We start from the raw sequence: 26,193 nt of genomic DNA on the forward strand, positions 1-26,193 counted from the left end.
TGAGTGAAGCGAGTGAGGTGAGGTCAGTTTATCCTCCAGTCTCTGGAATCATCTGACGGTACGTTTGTTATACTAATCTGTGACTTCTTTATCATTTGCGATTAACGATATTTTCTACCCCGGAGTCCGCGATTTATATTTACATCATGTTACATTACATTGTGTTTTGTACTTCATTTAATGTATGAATTTATTTTAAATAACGAATGCAAACTAAATTATTAAAAACACACAAAAACAAATACTTAAGTAAACAATTGCAGCAGAAACAGCGTCTCAAAAGGTTGACCGTTCCAAAGCCACTAGCAGAAGTTTCTATTATGGATAAAAGTTTGATTTTCTTATTGGCAGTCATTTATTGTGTTTGTTAATAATTTATTATGTTTACATTTGATATCTGTACCAGTAGGCTACAGCAGGTCCGGCAGTCTGCTTTCTCCAGGGCCCTTTGTTTCACAGCAAATAGTAGTAGGCTACAAGTCATCAACACACTGAAGGACACAAATGAATTACGCTCAGACATTACCTAAGAAAATCAGGGAAGCTCTGCTTGCCCTTCTTATTTGCCTGTGTGGGTGAGGTTAAAAGACTGGTGCAATATAATAGACTGAACAGTAAGATGTGAATATTTCATTGCCAAAGGTAAGGTGGCAGGTGTGTTGTGTTGTATTTCAGAATATTGTGCTATTAATAATGTTGGTCACTGTACACATACTTTTAATATGTTGTACTATTGGCAATGGTGATTAAGAGCTTCTTCTTTTTTTTCATTCCAGTTTTTAGAAAATGAAGGTTCCATAAAAATAGCTTTGGTGAAATTTAAGTAAACATTTTTAAAATGTTGCAATCACAATTGAGGTTTAACACATTAAATGATGTCAGAGCTAGAGCCTCTTCCTCAAATTGTGATTAGTAGACAAGTGTTGGTTGTAAGTTTTTTTTTTTTTTGTCTGTAAGCAGATGACAGCGTTGATCTGGATTTGCAAGCATTCATATCATGTGACACATAGTAATGCATGCAACTGCACTTCCTGTTGTGTTTGCATTTATAGAGTATGAATTATCTTTTAGTAAATCAGCTTTTGATTTTCTTTAATTGTATTTTTTCTTCTTTTTTTGCCTTATTTTTCTCAGTAAACCACAAGTGCTCTCTGATGCAGTTATCCTGATTTAAGCTGGAAAAAGGGATCGGTCTGATCAACTGTAGGACATCATCATGGGTAAGCAAAAAAATCCATAATCATCATCTTTATTTAGTGAACACATTATCTTTGCACATGCAAGCTAAAGTATTATATTTTCATGTAACAGGTTCTCTTTTATCAAAGGCTGATAATAAAGACAATACAAAAACATCTACACATTGTCAGGAATCAGCACTAAGGAAAAGAAAGAGTAATGAGTCATTCCAAGAGAGTAAGTGCAATTTCTTTCTAACTTACATTTTGTTTTAATGCATATAAGGAAGGTTGACCATTAACTCATCTGCACTGACAGATTTCACAAATATTAAACACAGTTAAACAGGCAATATTTCTAAATCTTGTTTTTATCCATGAATTTTTTTCATTAAGTAGACAACTGAAGAATTAACCATTCATTATAAAGAGGCAAATAAACACAGGACATACTTGTAATATAAGGTTTCAGCCATTGTTCAGATTAGTACAAGCTAGATAGGACGACATCAAGGAAAGAGAATGCAAAGTTTTTTAGTTTTTTAGTTTTTTATTTAGAATGAAGTCAAATGGGGATAAAAGAAATGAGTTTTTAGGTGTCGCTTGAAAATATAGATAAAGAGAGGTGTGACATGGGCCCTTTTGGGATTTCTTGAAGACCAGGCTTGGCACTGCAGTATAGGGCTGAAATGATTAGTTTACATTACATTATCCATTTTTTTTTTTGTCAAGTTGTCATTTGATCTCATATGACCTGATGTAAGAGCCTGCAACAATGCGGTTAGTGTGGGACTGTAGTGCAAGATTGTAATTCGGCCCTCCTGCATGCAATTCAAAAGAAGAAGACAGGCAGGGAAACCTTTATGGGGCCCTAAGCAGAATTTTATTTGGGGGCCCCTCGGTGCCACCAATATGACTGATTATTGTCAGTGCTTGATTATTTGCACACTATAAATCTAACAAAGCCATTATCAGTTTTATTTGCTGTAGCTGTTTTGATTACATCATACCAATGTTTTCACCCTTCTATGATTTTTAACTGTAACAGAAACAAGAGAGGTCAGGTGTTAATTTGCACTTTAACATTTAAAGTCTTACACTAAGTGGCATGTGTGGTGTACTGAAAAGTAGCTAAATAAACCAGCAGACAATGCATTTACAGAACAAAATGTTATTTTAACAACATAAATTATCATAAACAGTAGCAAGCAGTCTGTACATAAAAAACAACAACACTAAATCAAAAATTTGCTAAATGAGACATAATGATAATTGAATATAATAGTAAAGACCCCAAAGGTAGGCTAAGGTAAATAATGTTAAGCTGTTAGGTGCCAATTTTATGAAACAGAATTGTTTTATTACAAAAATATATACCAGGAAAGGTTTTTTTTTTATTTATTTTGTTTACACAGAAGACAAAAACTTATTATTATATTATATAATTATATTATATCAGGGTTGCCATTTGGCAACATTGGTGTCCTGGCTGGAGTGAGATGCATGACTATATAAAGACTTTAAGATGAAAATGATACCACTGTTAACACTAGATGGCAGCACAGGATCAATCATCAACTCAATATTTGCTTGGATTTATTATAAAATGACTACTGTACCAAATGTTTGTACTTTAATGTACTAAAGTATGAAAAAATAAGTTAATTAATGGTATAATAATTAAATAATAATGCATGAAGTATTTTATATTTAACTGTAGGATCTGCTAAATATATTCAGCCAGCAGACTTGTCGCTGCTGAAGTGAGTGACATGACATTCAGCCAAGTATAGTGACCCATACTCAGAATTCATGCTCTGCATTTAACCCATCCAAAGTGAACACACACAGCAGTGATCACACACACACACACACACACACACACACAGCAGTGATCACACACACATTTTGAGAGAGTTAGTAAATAGAGTAAATGAAATCGCCTGTAAGGTGATTGTCTGATTAACATGACACACACACACACACACACACACACACAGAGAGAGAGATATGAATACTCAAACTGAAGAATTATGATGTTTCAGGTTTCTAGAATCTAGGTTTATGTTTATTATTGTCATATTTTACTTTTTCATTTCTGCTCTTTTTATGAAGATTTCAAGTATTTTAGTTCATAAATTAATGTTAAATTAATGTTTTATTTCAATCCCCAGTGATCACACACACACACACACACACACACACACACACAGCAGTGGGCAGCATTCTGTGGCGCCCGGGGAGCAGTTGGGGGTTCAGTGCCTTGCTCAAGGGCACCTCAGTCGTGGTATTGCCAGCCTGAGATTCGAACCCACAACCTTAAGGTTAGGAGTCAAACTCTCTAACCACTAGGCCACGATTTCCCCAATTGTAGGATGGTTACTCTTAATTTACTCTACATCACTTAATGCACAGCTCTATTTTGACATCGGTAGTTCATTCTGTCCATTGCTACAATATTTATTACTGTCAAAAGTGTCAATCATAGCAATGACTCGTGGAACAGTTCAGCTGTTATATAGCAGTTCAGATTCACTCACGTATTTTTTTTAGACTCATGTTTGTTATTTCTGAATCATTTTACGTGGACAAATAAAACTTTTCTTACAATTTTAAATGGATTTTGTGAGAAACCATTTTTCTTGTACTCTAATGGGAAGATCTGCCAGCGAAAGGAACTCCATAAACGTGTGAAAACAATTAATTCAGAGCGGATTCTGACTAACTTAAAGTAAACACTTTTGATCTGATTCTGATCTGATTTGTGCTTGACACGTCACGATGAAAATAATAAGATGATACATATAGATCATTTAATTCTTTTAATATTTGATTTTTCTATAATTACCATTGTCCAAAAAAAACCTTACGTTAGGTTACCTTTGCCTGCCTCTCTCACCATATAGAGCATGTAGCCTAGGAGCACTAGACTATATTAGAATCCCAGGACACCCCTAGACCAAACGTTCACTGCTATTTATTGTTTTGCATTGTCTGACATAAATATTCCATTCATTCAAAAAGACAGCAGCGATTCTACAACGGGTTACATTTGAGAGAGTTAGTAAATAGAGTAAATGAAATCGCCTGTAAGGTGATTGTCTGATTAACATGACACACACACACACACACACACAGAGAGAGAGAGATATGAATACTCAAACTGAAGAATTATGTTGTTTCAGGTTTCTAGAATCTAGGTTTATGTTTATTATTGTCATATTTTACTTTTTCATTTCTGCTCTTTTTATGAAGATTTCAAGTATTTTAGTTCATAAATTAATGTTAAATTAATGTTTTATTTCAATCCCCCTCTGAAAAAAAAAGAAACCATCACATAATTTGTAATGGTTTTACTGATTATAATGAAAATTGTATTGGTTTTAATGGAAACTGTAATGGTGACTGCTGGTCTCCACTGGTTATTGGTTTCCTTCTGTTGGTGGTTTTTATTAAAGGGGTCATATGATACAATTTCAAGTTTTCCTTTCTCTTTGCAGTGTTAAAGCTGTTCATGAATAGATAAGATCCCTGAAGTTACAAAGACTAAAGTCTCAAACCCAAAAAGATATTTATAAAGTTAAGACTCATCCACACCCTCCTAAAACGTCTCGTTTAAACACGCCCCCTACATCACTGTGTGGGAAGATTTGAAGAATTAAGGCGTAACTTTTATTCTCGCTGTAGTATTGTTGCTGTCGCCGTCATGTTGTGGAGATGCTGTTTTGTTGTGAAAGCGAATCTACTTTGTTTGGCCTTGCAAAAGAGGACACAACTAGAAATCAGTGGTTATGTTGTATTTACAACAGTGTTCCAGAACAGTTCAACCCAAATATTCAGATGTGTGCAGCACATTTTACGGAGGACTGTTTCCTGAACCCAAGAGAGTTGTTTCTATAAAGTGGGGCTAATCCAACTTTGCAGGACAGTCTGGTGCTTGTTACAGCCTGTAAGTATGTTTTCATATTTAAAGGATTTCCCACTGATGATGCAAGTTTTAAGTAGTGTAGAGAAGCGCTTGTTGTTTGTGGTTTCTACAATCACAAATGCAGACATGGTTATATTTTAACGTGGTGTGATATGCAAGGTAACGTAAAAACACAGTATAAGTCATTATAATCAGTAATTATGTCCCCACTGAATGCAACAAATGCCTCATTTGTAATGGGTTTTATTGGTTTTGTCTCATCACGCTGGGACACAGCACCACAGTATGGTGAGCGGCGTAACATTTCTGTCACACGCTTGAGGCATTCGGCCAATCACAACGCACTGGATAACTGGCCAATCAGAGCACTCCTCGCTTTTCAGACCGATGAGCTTTGTAAAAATCAACGCGCTTCAGAAAGGCAGGGCATAGAGGAGGAATAATAATGCACATTATATGGAACATAATTAGTTATTTGAACCTTAAACCGCATAAACACACTGCATAACAAATACACATTATATTGTTCTTTTTAGCAACATCATATAACCCCTTTAAAGCCACTAAATCCTAATGTAATATGTCTCAAAACCAGTGTTGGGGAGTAACTAGTTACATGTAACGGCGTTACGTAATTTAATTACAAAAAAAATGTAACAGTAATCAGTTACAGTTACTAAGAAAAAATGAGTAATTAAATTACAGTTACTTATGAAAATTGTAACGATTACAAAGAGGATTACATTTGAATATTTACACACATCCACATACAGCTTACTTATTTACACACATCCACATACAGCTTATTTCTTTCCCAAATTGCACTAAGACATATGGCCCATAATCTCCGAGACGCGGAAAACACATTCGTAGAATCCAGTCATAAAAATGGAATTCAGCCTATAACGCGGACGCAATATGCCACATTTTGGACGAATAAATCAAAAGTAGGTCAGTACACTTGAATCAAAACCCGATATGGACTGATGTCTGTAAATATTAAGCCGCAAAAAGACTGAATATGAATCCTACACGTTCTGCGTGTCTGTGGAAATCAGGCGCTGAGTGGACATCGTGAGAACCGGGACTATTCCCTGTGGCCTGGCAGACGATTTGGCCTTCTACTTTAATATTGTTATTGTATAATTGCAGGCCGAATATACTAAAGCGATTATTTCCGAATCCACCATTCGATAATTAAATCTCTAATAAATCATGAATCGGTTAGTCGTGACTGGCAATGGTTGGGCTCGCGCGCTCTCCGCGCCTCCGCCGAACGGTTTGGATCAGACTCCGAGTAATCAATGCGAGAGAGAGAGACCGGAGTGAACTGTGTAAGCGCACAGCTGGAGCAGAGAAGCGACACTTCTGTTCAGGGTTTCAGGTGCAGGTCAGTTTCATCTGTAAATATGCTAATGTAGTTTTGTCTTTGTTTACTTAGTCAAGCAGCAGCAGCACATTGCTCGCAATCACTCAAAATACTGTATAAACGACGTCATTATTATCTTTTGTAATGTTACAGTAGTAAGTTAGCAGACAAATCATCATATTTTATCATAGGTTTAGGGGGAGCTAGTGGATACAAAAACACAACCCCTAGGAAAATTAATATAGCCTATGGTATGGCACTAACCGTGGTTTAACTATGGAATTTGTAGTAAAAATAAATACAAGTGGTAATTCATTTGCCAAAAAAAAACAAAATTGCACTTACAAAACATGGTAAAAGTCAAATAAAAATCTTCAGTATTAAAGTCATGAGAGAGATGGATGGATCATGGAAGTGAAGGGGCAGTTCAGGAGAGAACTCTTAATTACGTTGCAAGTCCCCCAACCTAAGGATTCACATTTTTTCATGTCAGGTCCAAAAAAAAATAGGGTTGTCCATGTTTCAGAATGTGTTGTGGGTGTATGAGTGTGAGATTTCCCAGCCTATTTTTTTCCCAGTCCGCCCCTCATGGAAATTAATCTCTAGAACAGTCACTTCATGAGCATTTTTTACTTATTTTGAGAAACTATCATCATATCATATACAAAGAGACAGCAGTGTTTCAAAAAGACACCAATGTTTCAGGAGTTTAGTACACAAAATAGGACACATGCTTATTAGATAACCGTATTTGAGTTGATGTATATGCTTTTATTTTTTTTATTAACTATTTTTCCCCAAACCATTGTTAAATGCAGTTAGATGCCTGTAGTTATGCAAAGATTTGGTTTCAAAAACAGTATCTATAAACTATTTCTTTTGATTTTAAATCTTTTTTAAGCTTTGAACTTCAGATCAATCTCTAAGTAAAAAGCAGTACTAAAGTCTGATTGTGTGGTGGATGTGTTCAAATGTGATCATCTCAATTCAGGTAATGAAGAATGATGAAAGTCTGACAGTATTGAGCACTACTGTAAGGTTAAACCTGCATGGTGTAAAATGGTTCAAGATGATTAACAGTTGCAAATTAACATTCATTAGAAATTTATAAAAGTAATCAAAATGTACTCAAAAGTAATTAGTTACATTACTTTATTAAAGTAATTAAAAAAGTTACACTACTATTACATTTTAAATAGGGTAACTTGTAATCTGTAACTTATTACATTTCCAAAGTAACCTTCCCAACACTGCTCAAAACACACTACAGAAAACCATTATTTAATGGTTTTAATGGTAAAAAGTTGATGTTTTGTAATGGTATTTGTAGTGGAAACCATTAGAATTTCTATGATGGTTTCTATTGTTTTTGTCAGCAGGGTCACCAAGGCTTTTGTGATGTTATTTTGCCATAAATGTGACATGATTGCTGTAATGTGAGATCGTATAGACTGTTTGCATTCGTGGTGGGCCTATTTGGGAGAAAATCCAGGGCCGTTTTTCACTCCCAGTCTTTCCCTGAGTTGAACTACGGTCACTTTAGTAAAACCATGGTTCATTTTCATTAGGGACTGCCAGTGATAGGCTGTTGCATGCATAAAATACAATACACTCTAGCAGTGTATGATTTATATTACATTACAGAATAGAACATGATCAATATGAACCTTAATGTAGGCTATAATTTAAATAAATTTAATTGCACAAATTATGTAGACTACCATTTCAGTTTGTTTATTGTGAAATAACTCAAACACACATGTTTTTTTCTGTCCTCTGGTAAGCATTGTTCTGGGCTGCCTTTCCCAAAAACATCAATGCTTTCTTATGAAACGCATCCCTGTTTGAATGCACTGTCGCAAGTGAGTGAATGCTCTCTGTGATTAATTGGTTCTGCCTTGCAACAGTTGCATGTGTTCAGATGAGCAGGAAATATCCTACACAGTTATTTGCTAAAAGTTTTTTTTTTGTCCAATTCAATGCATATTGTAAGTAATATTGTAATACATCACATATTTACATTTATTCATTTAGCTGACGCTTTTATCCAAAGCGACTTACAATTGCTATATATGTCAGAGGTTGCACGCCTCTGGAGCAACAAGGGGTTAAGTGTCTTGCTCAGGGACACATTGGTGTCTCACAGTGGATTCGAACCTGGGTCTCTCACACCAAAGGCATGTGTCTTATCCACTGCGCTAACACCACCCCCACATTACTTGTAAATAAAATAAACCTTAGTATTGATATTTCTTATCTTGAGTATCGATACTTTCAATATATTGATATATTGATATTAGGGATCGGTACACCCATCCCTACTTCAGACCAAACACAGCCAAATCTGCCAAAAACTACTGATTAATCAGTGAAATAATCGATTAGTCATTCTAATAATCGTTAGATTAATCGATGATCAAAATAATAATTTGTTGCAGCCCTACTGCAATAGCACTATACATAAATAGCAACAGCTGACTAATTCAAGACATTAATTAAGGACCTCCAGAATTCATAATTCATAATTTAAGAATTCAGATTTTATGATTACACATGCTAAAAGATGTGTTGAGCAATTGTAATTGGTTTAATTTCTGTTACAGGAAATTTAAAAAAACAAAGAAGTGACTTTGCCCCAGAGAGTAAGTACAACCGTATGACTAAACATTTGATACCACCTTTTTCCATCAGAGTAATAAACTTGATTTCTCTACTGTTTTGGCTTTTTATTTTAGGCAGTCAATTTCAAATAAAACCAGGCAATAACAAGGTAAAATTGTATCCCACAAATACACTACATAGCAGATTATGAAAATAAAATTATGCATGAAATAAAAAATAAATTGATGATATACAGTTTTCCCTCTAAGTGACAGATTACATTTCAATTTTAACTTTAAAGGGTTAGTTCACCCAAACATGAACATTTTACCATTAATGCTCACCCTTATGTCATTCCAAACCTGTTAGACCTTCATTCATCTTTAAAACACAATTATTATTATTATTACTTTTTTAATGAAATCCGAGAGCTTTCTGAGTGTTCTGTGGTTTGGAATGACATGAGAATAATTAAAGAAATTTCATTTTCTATTTCTTTACTATTTATGCAGCGTTTGTGAACTTCATTGATTAGACTTCATTTCACATAAATTGAATACATTTACATTTATTTGATTAAATATGAATATAAGATATGAACAGCTCTTTTCTATTTTATCAGGGAAAAGACACTGAACATGGAGTGATGGGGCTAGCCCAATATGAAGACAAAGAAAGCTGCAAACGGGAAAACATCAATCAACTCGTTGGTAGGCTTAATCTCTTGGGCAAGTTCCACAGCAAACTAAAATCACACACCTTCCTGCAGGTGTCTGCACCTTCATTACAGAGGTATGAACCTTGTGAGGAGAGTAACATGGTTCAAACTTATATACAAAGACTCCTGATGACAGATTACAGAGCAAGATACGTCCCAGTAAAAGAAAAACCCAGTGAGGTGTTCAACACACAAAGAACCATGGCATTAGATACAGGAAAGACCCATGCTTTTGAGAAAATTTTCAAGAGGTCTGCTCCTGAACAAACAAATGAACAGAGTAGAAGCCAGCCCATTCACCCAATGGACATTCAGATGATAGTGTACCTCTATGCAGATAATTTCCTACGTCAGCTCATGGTAACAAAACTCTCACAGTGCCAATATGCTCTTCCTCTGCTTGTGCCCAATCCATTCACCCAAGAGATTGAATTTCCCCTGTGGACCTTCCGACAAATCAAGAAAAGTTGGAAGTCACACAAAAGAAACATTAGCAAAAACCAGACAATCCACCAGGCTGAGACACCTATGGTTGCATTTTTTAGGTTTTCAGAAGTTTCTGCATCCAAATCTGAATTAATGAACAATCTGCTTAATGAACGGCATAACACATTCTTTCACAGAAACTGTTGTGGAAGCAGTAAATCCCGCCTGCTGATGGATGGAGTGGTTGAGATCGCCTGGTACTGTCCGTCGGGAGATAAAAACGATAAATTCACAGACTGTGTTGCATTCTGTAATCTTCATGGTGATGCTCAATCTAATGAGACACAGCTAAAAATTCTGACTAAAGACTCTTCAATAAATGTAGTGCTTTTGCCAAATCTTGATAAGAGTGACAAAAGTATGGCAATGGTGGAAACACTCTACAGCAGCACAAAGCCTCTTATTTGCCTTCTGACTGAAGATGACTCAGGTGTCAACAAGCTACAGGAAGGCAAATATACAATTGGCCTGAAACAAAGAAATAAATCTGATGTATCTGAGGATGTCAGAAGAGCTATCAAAGATTGCCTCTCAAAACCACTGTCAGTTTTTAAACTTATGAATATTGGCAAACACACAGGAATCAAAGTAGACGAGGATGATGATGACTGCAGGGGAGGAAAGAAGACAGCAGAGTGGATGATAAGACTGCTGGAGGGGAAGGAACTGTTCAAAATCAAAGAATCTTTTCTGCCTTGTCAGGGAAAACTGTGGCATGACTGGTGTCTGAAGAACAAAGAACTACATCGACCTCAGGGGGATAACATTGAAATGCACAATAGCCAAAAACAAACAGAAATGCACAAAATCCGGGAGCAGCAGAAAGCATCTGGCGTCAGTAATTTCATGAAGTTGTTTACTGATCAAATTTATTCCAGAAATGTTGACGAGAAAACATATTTCCTTAAATGGCTTGGGATTCTTCTGGATGAGTACACTTCAGAAGACCTCTCCATTCTTCATCATACATATGATGAAAAATGGTCAAAAGTGCTGGATTTGAAAAAGAAACACAATAAATCTGAACATCTCACAGTAGAACAATCACAACTAGAGATGCTCTCTGAGAAACTGAATGCAGCAACATTTGGCTTGGAGCATATACTTCGTGAAATCGGGCAGATATATGAATCAGATGTATGTAAAAATACAGGATCTAGATGTAAAATAGACGTCAGGTCTCTACCACGGATTGTAGCAGAGCTCATGATCTCTGGATACCCACTGGAGCTGATGGATGGTGATGCAGCTCATGTGCCTCTGATTTGGGTTCAAGCTGTTTTAGAGGAACTTATCAAAATCCTGGGAGACCAGAGAGTCTTCGTGTTGTCTGTTTTAGGGATTCAGAGCACTGGGAAATCCACCATGCTGAATGCCATGTTTGGACTGCAGTTTGCAGTCAGCGCTGGAAGGTGCACCAGAGGAGCCTTCATGCAGCTGGTCAAGGTGTCTGAAGAACTAAGAAAACAGTTCGACTACATTCTTGTTGTAGATACTGAGGGTCTTCGAGCTCTGGAGTTGGCTGGCAGGTCAACAAGAAATCATGATAATGAAATGGCAACGTTTGTTGTTGGTCTTGGAAACATGACTCTGATCAATATCTTTGGTGAGAATCCAGCTGAGATGCAGGACATCCTTCAGATTGTTGTTCAAGCCTTCCTGAGGATGAAGAAGGTACGAATGAACCCCAGCTGCATGTTTGTGCATCAGAATGTTGGAGACATCACAGCAGGTGAGAAGAACATGGTAGGGAAAAGGCGCTTGCAGGAGAAACTAGATGAAATGACTCAACTAGCTGCTAAAGAAGAAGTCTGTGATGCAGAATGTTTCAGTGATGTCATTAAATTTGATATAAAGACTGATGTGAGGTATTTTGCCCAGCTCTGGGAAGGCAGCCCACCCATGGCACCACCCAATCCATGCTACAGTGAAAATGTCCAGGAGCTTAAGAGCACTATTCTGTCTCATGCCTCACAATGTAGTGGTGTAACACTGACACAATTCAGAGATCGTATTGGAGACCTCTGGAATGCTCTTCTGAATGAAAACTTTGTTTTCAGCTTCAAGAATACTTTGGAAATTGTCACATACAGGAAACTGGAGGAGGAGTATGCAAAGTGGACCTGGAGTCTCAGAAGTGCCATGTTGGAGACTGAAGACAAATTACACAACAGAATCAACAACAGACAACTGCAAAAAGTTGAAATTAGAAAACTAGAAGAGGTGATGGCAAAGACTTTTGAAGAGGTGAAAAGCTCCATGAAACATTACTTTGAAGAAAACAAAGAAAAGGAAATGTTGATCCAGTGGAAACTGAAATTTCAGGAGAAAATCAAGCACCTTCATGGGGAGCTTGTGAGAGATGCAAAAAGAAAGCTGGAGAACATAATCTATCAAAAGGAAGCTCTCACCAAACTGGATGGAGAGAAAACATTGCATGAAAGGAGACTCCTAGAGAAGAGTAAAGAGCTTGCATTCAGTCTTAAGCACACTGCTCTTGATGAGAATGAGTTGAGAAGACTATTTGAATCAGTTTGGGAAAAGTGGGTCTCTGAGCTGACAGCAGATGTGCCACCTTTTAAAGAAATCAGCATAGAAAATGATGTAATTACAATCTTAAATGAAATGCATGAAGCAGCTCTTGTGCGTGGCAGATTAAATAAGTTTGGAAGCATCTTTCAAGTGTCTGATTTTATCATATATGTAAATCCCATCAAAAAAACTGGCAGAAATCCCAATGTTACTTCCCTGTTACCCCTAGAAGAGCAAGAGTCAATAAAACAACTGATGCACAATGTCCTTCGTCAAACCGAGAATCGGGTGAAGTCGAAATCAGTTGCAAAGATTGGTTATAATTCAAGTTATATACAGGAAATTGCACAACTTGTAAAAGATTCCGTTGGAGGGCACAAGTGCATGTACACAAAATATGAGTTCAAAAAAGAGTTCATTGTTGATTTGACACTTTATATGTGCCAACAGGCAGGTATGAGGTTTGCAGAACTTCATCAGGTTTTCAGAGAAGCTAATGATCCCTGGATTTATTTAGAAAAGAAGAAACCAGAATACTACAGCGTCTTCAAGGGATTCTGCAAAGGTGCAACATCTGCTGCCGTATTTGGTGCCTTGATTTGTAGTGAGCTGAAAAAACCCATTCTCCAGAGTGTCTACAACAAGACCGCAAACGATCTAGCAGGAGAGATGCGGACCAATATTCCAGCTTTCAAAGGCAACAGGTCAAACCTGGAGAAACACATTCTGAAAGCACTTGCAGAGGAGGAGGACTTTTACAAATTTATAGAGTACATTAATTATCCTCGGGACCACTTTGAAGATTTTATCCAACGTGAAGTAAAAGCATACATAACAGAGGGTAATCCCTCATCTGTTGCAATGATTAAAGGGAACATCAGACACAAGGAGCAATGTGTCATCACGGCTGCTGAAACTGCAACAGCTGAAGTCTTGAGTAAAGGCGGAGATGCCAATATGTGGCTGGAGATCTTCTCAGACTGTCTGAAAGACGAGCTTGAATACAGTAAAGAACATCTCACTGGCAACTGCTGTCAGGACATTACTGACTTTGAACTTTTAGAGAAGGTTGTAAAGAAAGAACTTCACCCCATAATAGCAGAGTTGAACAGAACCTTAACAAAAACCTCTGATATTGAAATGAAAATGTTTAGGGAACAGCCAGATGAGGTTTTGATTGAACATTTCTGCCAATGCTGCTGGGAACAGTGTCCCTTCTGTAAAGCCATATGTATTAACACAATGGAGGACCATCCTGGAGATCATATTGTCCCCTTCCATCGTAACTGTGGGATGAATGGGATGTTTTACAAAGGTACAACCAATCTAAGTTTGAGTTTTTGCACATCTGCAGTGGCAAGTGATCGTCACTTTTACCCTTCCATTAACACAGACAGGACAATACCATGGAAATATTACAAAACAGCTGGTCCTAAGTATGCAAACTGGTCCATCACACCTGATTTCTCAGAGCTGCCATACTGGAAGTGGTTTGTATGTCGATTCCAGTCAGATCTGGAGAAGTACTATAACAAAACTTTCAAAGGATCTGGTGAGATTCCACATGCATGGAGATCCTACACAAAAGAGGATGCTATTGAGAGTTTGGATAAATACCTGTAATTCACAATTTGGAGTAAAACTTGCATATTTCCTGCATAAATCAAATATAATTAATTATGAATTTACTGTTCTATTTGTACATTTTTAATGATGGAGAGTACTTTATATGACATGTAACGCTTCCTTAAACACTTAGCCAAAATGCCCTTAAAAGGTTTTGTGTTGCAATAAAGAGTGTTTTAATAAAATTCTGCCAGATTTTAAAATAATTTAAACATGAAAATGATCATTGTAACTTTTTTCCTTCAATACACATAGCCTTTTTTTTTTTTGCTGCTTCTAATAAAATAAATAAAATAAATAAAAATATCATTGTCTGTTTCTTACAACTTACACATTTATTGTATTTATTATATTATTATAATTATTATATTAATAAAATCAAAGTACAAAAAGTATAGAAAGTGGGCCTACCTAGTATATATTTACATCTGGCTATTAGCCTAATTTGATATGCGTGTTTTATCATCATTCTCTCTCTCTCTCTCTCACACTTGTTCCCTGTTCCCTTTCAGTCGGTCACGTTCGACTTTACGAATGGGATCTCACCCGAGAGCCCAATCACCTTCGAGTGGTACAAAACGAGCCAATGGTACACAAAGTACCTTGGTCTGCGGAATTTGCATCGCGAGCTCCGTGCCGCAGAGCGGGTATATAAGGAGCAGCGCGAGCAACTCACATTCAAGCTTTCGCTTCGGAGCCGAGCACATCGCTTGCTAGCTGGTGTTGGTGTGACGGCGTGATTCAGTGGTTCATCTGGGTTTCCTGCGACAGCTCCTGCGTTCCCCTGAACGCTTCAACATCCCTTAAAGTGTTTTCTCTTTTCACAAAAGTGTAACGGGTCGATTTGCGTCTTTTTAAAGATGTAATTTCGCCCGTGTGTTTCTGGGTGCGGTCGATACATTGCTCCTTGTGACGGCCACGATCGCTGTGTCACGTGTCTGGGTTTCCAGCACGCTGAGCCAACCTCCTCGGGCCACATGCCCCTCACATACGCTGCAGCCGGTTGAGTTTCCGGATGAGTTTGCTGAACCCTCTCAGGCAACTGACATCTCATTCTGGGCTCACGAGAGGACCGTATGTTGATTGCTGCATCACAAGGCGGGCTTGAGTCCTCGGGAGATGAGGATTCGGCTGGGTTGCCTCCCTCGGGAGTGCCAGCGTTGTCCGAGTCCGATCCCGAGCAGACGGCCGTGATTTCCTGGGCCGCGGAGAGCATCGGGCTTGAGTGGAATCCTCCGCCCTGTCCTGAGCGCTCGAGTCTGGATGATTGGTTCCTGGGGGCTGCTCATGCGGATCGCCAGTACCCCCCTCTGGTTCCTTTCTTCCCGGAAGTGTACCAGGAATTAACCGCCCGTGCTTTCCCAGGCAGCGGAGAGCATCGGGCTTGAGTGGAATCCTCCGCCCTGTCCTGAGCGCTCGAGTCTGGATGATTGGTTCCTGGGGGCTGCTCATGCGGATCGCCCACACCCCCCTGTGGTTCTTTTCTTCCCGGAAGTGCACCAGGAAGTAACCAGTTCCTGGAAGGCACCTTTAATTGCCCGAAACCGTTCTGGTACTTCCTCCGCCTTCACTGCCCTTGATGGCGGGGCGGCCAAGTGGTATGCTGGGGTACGAGGGCAGTGCTGACCCAGGGGTCTTGCAGGAGGCGCGCACTGCTACCAACCTCGCTCTCCGGGCGACGAAGGTCACTGCGTGCTCCTTGGGTCAGGTGATGTCCACTTTGGTGGTCCAGGAGCGCCACCTATGGCTGAACCTGGCAGACATGAGGGAGTCTGATCGGGCTCAGCTCCTCAACTCCCCGGTCTCCAAGGATGGCCTCTTCGGCGACGCAGTAGAGAGCTTTGCCCAGCAGTTTTCTGCCGCCCAGAAGCAGTCTGAGGCCATCAGACACATCCTGTCCAGGCGGCCCACTGCTGCCTCCACCCCGCCACCGGCGCAGCCGCCTCAGCCTGCTCGTCACCGAGGGCGTCCCCTTGTGGCCTCCTCCACTCCCGCTCGGCCACAACAGCAGCCTTCACCCCGGCCGCAGACAGAATGGCCGCAGACTCGGCGAAGATTTTAATGAGAGTTGCTTGCGATGCAAATTCCGCAGACAAATTGGCTCGTATTGTACCACTCGAAGGTGATAGGGCTCTCAGGCGAGATCCCATTCGTAACGTCTCCGTTCCCTCCTTCAGGGAACGAGGGTTAGATACGTAACCAAGACGTTCTTCTAAGCCATCTTTTTTGCTTTTTTTGTACTGTCACCTAATTGGTTATGAATGTTAGTGATTTACTGATGCCTGTTGTCAGTGCTTCATTTATAAATTGCAAGGTCATGGACCAAAGCGGGGTGACGGATATGGCATGTTATTAGAGGAGGGACAGGAAACAGAGCATTTGTATTATATTGTATTGTATTATATATATATATATATATATATATATATATATATATATATATATATATATATATATATATATATAGAATATTTGTTTATTTTTTAACCCAGTGGAACAAAAGAAAAACACAATTAAGAATATCGGGATGTCATGGTATGAAAATTTCTTATCACGATTATAATGACCAAAATTATCATGGTTATCCGAATTATCACGGTATTGTTAAAATGTGCTGAAGATGTTCAAAAAGTACGAACACATAAATCACAAGTTTTATATTTATAAATCAACAAATTGGTTGATTTAGTGAAGTGAAGTGATATTCAGCCAAGTACGGTGACCCATACTCAGAATTTGTGCTCTGCATTTAACCCATCCGAAATGCACACACACAGAGCAGTGAACACACACACACACACACACACTGTGAACACACACCCGGAGCAGTGGGCAGCCATTTATGCTGCGGCGCCCAGGGAGCAGTTGGGGGTTCGATGCCTTGCTCAAGGGCACCTAAGTCGTGGTATTAAAGGTGGAGAGAGAACTGTACATGCACTCCCCCCACCCACAATTCCTGCCAGCCCGGGACTCGAATCACAACCTTTCGATTGGGAGTCCGACTCTCTAACCATTAGGCCACGACTTCCCGTTGCTTCCACTGAAAGCAAAGATAAAAATATATATATATAAATCAAAATAGCAAAACAATCAATACCACATTATCATTGATCAATTATTTTATTGTAGAAACATTATACAACTTTTATGTGACATCAATTATAAAATCTACAGTAAGTAGTCATTAATGAATAATCAATTATTTATATTTTGAATCTGACTGACCTTGGATGTGTGATTATTAACAAATATTTGTATTAATGTTAATGGAATCATTGGCATTCAATAATAAACATCCACATTTTACATTTATACATAAATGTAACTGTATGCATTCTAGTACACTGTGAACATCAGTGCTGAGAGAGAACTGATTTTACAATCTAATTTTCTGTATGGATTCCCATGAATCTGTACATAAGCATGCACTTCAGTGTCTTAAACCTTCTGTGTCCAACATTCACAATTCAGACGTGATGAACCTTGTGAAGTTGCATCTTTGTGTTGTCAAGTGAAATCAAGTATCACCAACATAATCAAAAAAATTACCCTGGAAGTAGTTTTTTCATATGGTAAACTGTATCAGTGCAGGAAGGCATATATAAGAGCAGGCTCTAATATTGACAGCTATGATCTTACAAAACAGATCCGTCCCATGCATCATTTTCTTTTTGACACTATGTAAATAAGTCTGGAATTGTTGGTATTCATAAACCCAATCAGATCATATTTTAAATGAAATATTATAAAAAAAAAAAAAAAACCATGAAATACTGACCAAGGTATTGACCTATTGAGGCAATTTTGCATTAAAGAGTACATATTGCAATAATTATAATATAAGTGTGATTCATTTCAGTACTATTGCATTTGCATACATCTTATTTGTGATAATTATTTATATTAATGCACTATCAATCAAAAGTTTGGACACACGCTTTCTTTTAGTATTTTCTTAAGAATTTCTGAATAATAGTCAAGTTATTCATATATGAAATAACACAAATAGAAGTGAGAATTATACAAAAAAAGGAGCACAAATTAAATGTTCTATATTTCATCATCAAAATTTTACACATTTTATATCTAGTTTATACTATAAACCTTCTAATCTAAGAATTAGTATTTCAGTATTATGTATATACTAATAACGTTATTAATAATATATACATAATAATAATAATAGTATACATTAATATTTTAAATTAGTTATTGTTTTATATTTTCAGTCTTCATTCTACTATTAGTGTAAGTTTTTTTTTTTCTATGTAGCTTTTTAGTTTTAGTCATTTTCATATGTACAACTTAATTATTTATCTTAGTTAGCTGCCAAAGCAATATTTTTAATTTTCATTTTAATTTCCCCCCTAATATTTAGATTTTATTTTCTTACAATTACTGAAGCCTATAGGTCAAAATGTTTTATAGATCATGAGAAACAAACTGAGTCAAGTGTGTCTAAACCTTTGATTGTTCCTGTCCATTTTGAGTGTTTAGATCTTAAAAAAATTTAAATAAAAAAAAAACCATATCAATTGACTATTTTTCATTACACAGCTATACTCCGTTCCTATGACATCGGTGGGCTAATAAACATCCTGTGAGAGGTCAGTGGGCCGTCACTGTGCGTCTGACGCCCATGACCCTGAAGGTGGTGCTGGCGATCTTCTCGTACAGCAAGAACATCAGTGCAGCAGTGAGGACCGTCTGAAGCAGCTTCGCCTCCAGGCCTTTAAACAATCCCAGCATGCCCCACTTCCTGCAACAAATCATCCAAACGGAAAACAGCGGAAAACAGAAACCAATTAATCACTTGACTTGCATGGCAGCTACTAAAAATGAACTGCAACGTGAAATATATTTGCACTACACAGGCATAATCAGTTCAGGAGACGTGTGTTATTCTACCTGACTCTGTTGATCAGCAGATACATGACAGATCTCAGGCTGTTCAGGAGTTTGGACTGACCTGCAGGCTGCCCATGCTGTCCGAACTGAACACAAATGAGAACGACAGATAAAATAGACAACACTGCCATTACACACACAAAACTGACACTTTAGAAAAAGTGTGGTTCTCTGGTTTCATACATCACAGCAGATCTGAACTAATGGATGTAGATGCAAATAATAAAACTAACGTAACCATATAACCATGCATAGTTTAGAGAGCGAAAAAAACAACCCTTAAGAAGTGAGGGAAAAACTCTTCCAACTCGTGTCCAATCTGTTTAGTTTTTAGCTGTAAATTCATCTGTGATCTATCTGTTTATTCAAACTTCAGACTTCTTCAAATGAACACTTTTAAAACTACTTCAAATAGGTCAGACTTTCTCAAGCCAACTTTACTTGTCTAGTTTATTCCTGTGATCCAAAACTGAAGTTTCAGCATCCTTTCTTCAGTCTTCAATGTCACATGATCCTCATATGATAATTTGCTGATCAAGAAACATTATTTGTTATTATTATTGATGTTGAGAACAGTTGCTCTGCTTAATATTTTTTGGGGAGGGGGGGAATATGTGATAAAATTGTTTGATTAACAGCAATTGTAATAGTGTATATTTAATGCATTTTTGCAGAGCATTATTTTAGTTTCTTACTGGCCGCAAACATTTGAACAGTTATATATAAGTTCCTTTTAAATAAAGTCGTAGCACTTTATTTTACAGTCCTGTTCCTCATGTACATACTATGTACTTATTATAGTAATTACAATAACTATGTAATAACTAGGTACTAACCCTGAACCTACCTCTAAACCTAACCCTACCCTGTGTAGTTACCTTGTATTACCAGAACTTTCCTAGATAAATACACTAAGTACACTATAAGTACATGCAAAGACACCTACTGTAAAATAAAGTGCAACCATAAAGTCTTTATTTCTTTCAAAATTTCTTTCTTGCCGACCCCAGACTTTTTATACAGACCTGCAACAAAATCAGTTGAGAACCATGATCCAGTATGCATGATATGAGCTGCTTGGGCAAATATAAACTCTGTCTTCTGGTCTTACCCGTAGAACAGACTGAACCGTCTGTAGAGGGTACGTTATGGTGGTCGCAACAGCCTTGGCAATGGCTCCAATCAGAAACACCTCCACTGAGGAGAGCTATAAACAATCAGACAGAGATATAGTGGAAAAAATAGTCAAGTTAAACTATGAAGGAGTCTTTCCTCTATAACGCTGGTTATACGCAGGATGTCATTGAAGATTTAGCTCATTCAATCACGTAAATTGTGCATTTTCATGTTTCTTTCCATCTCTGTTATCACAAAACCCACAATATGATGACAGAAGGTAGTTTTTTTGGGTAAATAAACTTAAATAGATAAATCAACACATTGAAAACTTCAATGGACTGTGATATCATTCATGCTTACCAAGGAGTTACATAACCACATTTCTATGCTGCTATGGTAACGATGCACGTCTACGGCTGCACGTGGGGTCGTATAATCGACAGATGCTTGCACATGAATACAAGCATCTAAATGAGCGGATCGTCATCTGCATGTTTTTTAATATCAGAAATGATGTAGTTAGCTACTGTTTCCCAGGCAACAGAGATCTTGTGAATAGCCTCGTCTGTTTATTTCTGCTGCTGCTCTGACCTCTCTGTGGACGCCCCTCGTGAGCTGCCTCTTCAGACCCTCGTAGATCATGAACTGCACGGCTGGATTGAGCACCAGCAGCAGGGAGGGAAACGTCCCGTTCCATAACGCACCCACTCCCTCCTGCTGCATGATCTGTACAAACGCATCTGAAGAGAGACGGATCAGCTTCTATCATCACTGGACACACATCTGAATCAAAGACCATGAAACGAAGATCATGTATGATGTTTTTTAAAATTACCAATAATTCCATTGTAGTGCGTGGGCTGTATGTCTTCATTTCTGAATCTCGCCCCCTGCAGTTTCAGTCTGGTATTGACCACCCAGAGCGGAGTGGTCACAAGAACATTAACTACACCTAAAAGAAGACAGAAAGGTTTAGTACATATGAAGATATTTTGAAGAATGTAAGTGACCGAACAGTTGCTGGTAACCATTGGAAAAATGCATTGCCCCAGATTCCATCCACACGGCCGAAAAAAAAGAAAGAAAAGAAAAAACCTTAACCCCACTCCCACTGACTTGAAGCAAAGCGACCGGCTTGTTACATTGCCACAGGTGGCTTTGAGTTAAAGTTCATGGGTGGCTAGACCTCCGGACACCAGTTCTTCCCCTCATATTTCCCCGTTTAAACAACAGAGGTTATCTGTCAGCGGAGTCAGGGGTGTTGGCACAGGTTCCCGGTGTAGCCCAGTGTTTGTTTCCCCATTTTTAGAAGGGAATACAGTGTACAAGCAAAAAAGTGTACAAGCAGTGTCACCACACAGCTTCCTTCACACTTCTCTCACAAATTCAGTAAAGGCCTAAATCTCAGTGTTGCCCAGCACACAAAAAATATAAAAATCAAACGAATCGCGTGGATGCATTAATAAGAGAGCCCCACATGCTGCGCCTTTATTACAGACAAGATGGCGCCATTGTACCACAAATGAGCACACCGGCCAAACTAGCAGCTCTAAGCAGTTCTCTGGTCTGTGTGGGCATGCTCACGAATCATGTACAGTCTGTCTTTGTCAGCTCCTGAATGGATGATTCACACAGTAACGAAGGGGTTCAGACTTTAGTTTGCGAAAGAACCTACATTTCAACTAAGTCCAATCTTCTCAAACGGAAGAGAGCTCTGCTCACATTCTGAAAGATGAAATCCCCTTCCTCCTCCAGAAAGGGGTTGGGTCGAGTGTCCCCACACTTGAGCAGACTCTCCTTATTTCCTTGTTCCAAAGAATGACGGTTCTCTCCGTCCTACTCTGGATCTCAGTGTTGAACAAACGTTTGAGGAAATACAATTTCAGAATGTTAACACACGGCTCTCTCTTATGTTCAGGAATCCAATGGTTCACATCAATCGATTTCAAAAGAAGCTTTTTTCTACATAAGCATTTATCCTTCGCACAGGACATTCTTTCGTTTCGCAAACCAAGGCGCGTGATAAGAATTTACAGTTCTCCCGTTCGGGCTCGCTCAAGCCTAGGATGATCTGTCTGTGTGCGTGAGAAGGCTTGGTCTCGCTACGGGACAACGACACCCCCTCCCTTGGCGTGGACACATGAGAGGGCAAACATAAACACATTGGGCCAAATGTGTGTTCTCTGAAACATAGAGTGGACAGATCCACACAATTATACCAGTTTCAACACAAAATATACATGAGTCATGACTAAACATCCGAAGGCAAGTTAAAAGAAAGAATACAACGTTACACTCCATAACCTGTCTCATGTAATCGCTCAATCAGTGTTACAGCCGTGCAAAGACGGCGATATAAATAACGTATATTGTCGTATATTTCATGTTAGGTGAAATATAAAAAGAAAGAAACATATTCGGCGACCATAAACTCATTAGTCAGCTAGAAAAATAAACGGTAGAGGGGGGCATCCCGTATATATTTTACAGCATTAGTTAAGAGATTTGTTTTCCTTGAGAAAATTTGACATGTAACCTATATCCAAAATAATAAATATTGAATCGAATCAAATTGCAAGCTTTTGAATGAGAATCGAATTATGAAATTTGTGTCAAAACCCAGTCCTAGTACCCAATAATGATTACCAAAATATATAATAATAATAATAATACATACATAAAAAATACAAATCATACAGGTCTCTGTGTAAGTTAGCAGCAAACCCGTTTAATAATTCACAATATTAATGTTCGAAATGAAGATAACTCAAAATGAAAAGAAGAAAGTATTTAATATAAAGCTAAATTGTGCTTTCCCACAAGGGAAGCACCAACAATACATTCATTCATTTCTGTTTACTGGTTGCACAAAATATATACACTGCCATTCAAAAGTCTGGGATCTTTTTTTTTTTTTTTTATGTTTTTTTAAAGAAGTTGCTTAAGCTCAACAAGGCTTTATCTATTTGATCAAAAATACAGGGGAAAAAAATATTTTGTGAAATATTCTTGCAATTTAAAATAACTTCAGTGTCACGTGATCTTTCAAAAATAGTTCTAATATGCTGATTACTAATCAGTGTTGAAAACAGTTGTGCTGTCTAATATTTTTTGTGTGTTTTTTTAGGCTTATAAACTTTAGGCTAATAAAAAGTTAAAAGGAACAGTGTTTATTCAAATCAGAAAATTTTATTCAGTAAGGATGTGTTAAATTAATAAAAAGTGATAATAAAGACTTAGACTGTTAGAAAATATTTGTATTTTGAATAAACAAAATTCTTTTTAACTTTTTATTCAAAGAAAAAAGTATCACAGGTTCCAAAAAAAACCCATTAAGTAACATGACAGTTTTAACACTGATCACATATTAGAGTTATTTCTGAAGGATTATGTGACACTGAAGACTGGAGTAATGATGCTGAACATTCAGTGCTGCGTCACAGAAATAAATTATTATTTATTTAAGTATATTAAAATAAGAAACCAATTTTACAAATTGCAATAATATTCCACAATATAACTGTTCTTCTGTATTTCTGATCAAATAAATACAGCCTTTATGAGCATAAGACACCATTAAAAAACATTACAAATCTTACTGATCCCAAATTTTGAACAGAAGTGTATGACAGAAAGTATTGCATTTCTTGATCACTTCACGTTTTTGAAGAAAAGCGAACCTGCAGCAATGCCAAAAAGGAGGTCTCGTCCTGGTGTTGACCTCTGACCTTGCAGCCAGGTGGCCTTCAGACTATGGAAACAATAGAAGTAGACGAAGTTTGAGCAACAAAGGCTGCAGATCACTGGAAACCAGCCTCTATATGGAGCTAACCTGGAGAGAGAGCGTAAAAAAAAGAGGGTAACACTTGCAACCTGAAATGAAAAAGATAATGACACAAACCAAAGAGATGCATGTGAAATAACTTACAGACCCTCCTCCTTGATGATCTCAGACAGAATGGCTGGGGTAGATTTGGCTTTCCGCTTGTCATCGACTGCACAGAAACAGAAAGAAATGTGGGCACGTATTTTAAAACACTAACAAAAGTCAAGTCAGCAGGAAAATTAACATATGTGCTTCCCTTTTTACCTTGCAGCCTGAGCCGGGCTGTGTCAAGAGGAAAGAAAACAGTCATTGCTGTTACACTGCCCTACAAACAAACCAATAAATCAATCACTTCAAATAAACATACAACAGATCAACAAAAAATCATTCTAATACACTCAAGGGATTATCTTTAGGATAGATAGATAGATAGATAGATACTGTAGACTACACTATATAATATAAAATATAACATTATATTACAATAATATAATATTAATTATATTATATTTAGCATTATAGCATAATAACATAATAGGCCAATGTTTTTCTAACAATACAAGATATTACTTTATTCATATTAATTAAAAAATATGAACTGAAACAAAACATTATCTTGCCTATTACTATATAAAATACTACTATATATCCTAATGATAACAATATACATTTTTGTCGTATATAACAATGCTGAGTTTAAAAGGTACAAAGCAAATAAGAAAGCCACATTTTATCTGATTTCTTCTTGATTTGTTTTTAATGTTGTCACGCAGAGGGTAGACGTCAGGAAAGTAGATAAATTTGCGTGCATGTGCCATTATTCAGAAGCTGTAAATGTGTGAATCATGTAAAAACCCGTGCAGTTGAGATGAAAAGCTGTTTTTACCATCGCACCGGCGACTGCATGCACGAGACTATCGTATGAAAACACATCCAGGAGTTTCAGATCTTTAGAGCCCATCCCTGGAAACTGTTAGCTGCGATTGCAGTGTGACTTTATTTTATTTAGCTAAAAAGCAAAAAGTCTACTGAGTTCTGATTTGAGAGGAATACAGAGCTCCAGAGAAGAGATTTCCCTGTCAACGTCCACTTCCGGCTCCGATTTAGCCAATGGAAACGATTGTAGAAATTTCCTCGAAGATGATTGGAGAAAAGTTGCATTTGACCTCGAGGTCTGTAGCCAATCAGAAAAGTTAACCGCTCCCACAGCTTTGAACAAAGGGGAAGTGTAAGCGAAAATGTACTGTTTATTTACGCTGAATGGACATTTCTGCTTCTGTTTCTAAGCAAATAATAAGTTTTAAAGACTTTTATTGGCAATATATATATATTTATTCAATGAGTCGATATTTACAGTGTTGACACTTGTTAATTCATTCAATTCACTCTGCAATTCACTCTGGCATGCTGGATATCAGCTTCTGGGATAAATCCTGAATGATGGCGATCCATTCTTTGCATTCTTGACACTTCATCACTCTTGCTTTGTGACATGGTGCTCCTTCATGCTGGAAAATGCACGGATCAACACCAAATTGCTCATGGAAGAAGGACGTTTTGATACCATTCTTTATTCATGGCAGTGTTTTGGGCAGAATTATGAGAGTCCTTTCCCTTGGTTGAAAAGCAACCCCACACATGGATGGTCTCAGGATGCTTCACTGTTGGCACGTCAAGGTCAAATCATTGTACTTGTAGACTGAATTTCAGTCTGTCTTTGACGCTTTTCTTGGAGAGAAGTGGCTTCTTTGCTTAACTTCCTGACACCAGGCCATTGTCCAAAAGTCTTGGCCTCACCGTGTGTGCAGATGCTCTCACACCAACCTGCTGTTGTTCCTGAGCAAGCTCTGCACTGCTGGAGACACAATTCTGTAGATGAGTCCTCAGCAGAATATGGTCCGG

The 26,193-nt window shown here is 37.8% G+C and overlaps 2 protein-coding genes across 2 annotated transcripts; one reads left to right on the top strand and one right to left on the bottom strand.

Annotated features, from left to right (window-relative positions):
* The first annotated feature begins 1,140 nt into the window (after nt 1–1,140).
* On the top strand, nt 1,141–14,555 carry LOC132142514 (interferon-induced very large GTPase 1-like). Its single transcript, XM_059552448.1, has 5 exons — nt 1,141–1,220; nt 1,312–1,416; nt 9,079–9,117; nt 9,211–9,245; nt 9,699–14,555. The coding sequence occupies exons 1-5, from the start codon at nt 1,217–1,219 to the stop codon at nt 14,433–14,435; spliced, it is 4,920 nt and encodes a 1,639-aa protein (XP_059408431.1). The 5' UTR covers nt 1,141–1,216; the 3' UTR covers nt 14,436–14,555.
* Nucleotides 14,556–18,156: 3,601 nt separating this feature from the next.
* On the bottom strand, nt 18,157–25,401 carry slc25a17 (solute carrier family 25 member 17). Its single transcript, XM_059552456.1, has 9 exons — nt 25,178–25,401; nt 24,556–24,616; nt 24,394–24,460; nt 24,146–24,297; nt 21,301–21,417; nt 21,057–21,205; nt 20,458–20,553; nt 19,347–19,432; nt 18,157–19,197 (listed from the first exon to the last, which is right to left on the bottom strand). Exons 1-9 carry the CDS (start codon nt 25,250–25,252, stop codon nt 19,047–19,049), a joined length of 954 nt encoding a protein of 317 aa, XP_059408439.1. The 5' UTR covers nt 25,253–25,401; the 3' UTR covers nt 18,157–19,046.
* Nucleotides 25,402–26,193: the final 792 nt, after the last annotated feature.

Source organism: Carassius carassius, chromosome 1 (assembly GCF_963082965.1).
Source record: "Carassius carassius chromosome 1, fCarCar2.1, whole genome shotgun sequence".
Lineage (NCBI taxonomy): Eukaryota > Metazoa > Chordata > Actinopteri > Cypriniformes > Cyprinidae > Carassius > Carassius carassius.

Coding starts and splice junctions, on each gene's coding strand:
- LOC132142514 (XM_059552448.1), top strand. Junction 1,417..9,078: donor TAATGAGTCATTCCAAGAGA/GTAAGTGCAATT, acceptor TTTCTGTTACAG/GAAATTTAAAAAAACAAAGA. Junction 9,118..9,210: donor AAGTGACTTTGCCCCAGAGA/GTAAGTACAACC, acceptor TTTTTATTTTAG/GCAGTCAATTTCAAATAAAA.
- slc25a17 (XM_059552456.1), bottom strand. CDS start 25,252: ATGGGCTCTAAAGATCTGAAACTCCTGGATGTGTTTTCATACGATAGT. Junction 24,617..25,177: donor ATGCAGTCGCCGGTGCGATG/GTAAAAACAGCT, acceptor GTTTGTTTGTAG/GGCAGTGTAACAGCAATGAC. Junction 20,554..21,056: donor CGAGGGGCGTCCACAGAGAG/GTCAGAGCAGCA, acceptor GATTGTTTATAG/CTCTCCTCAGTGGAGGTGTT.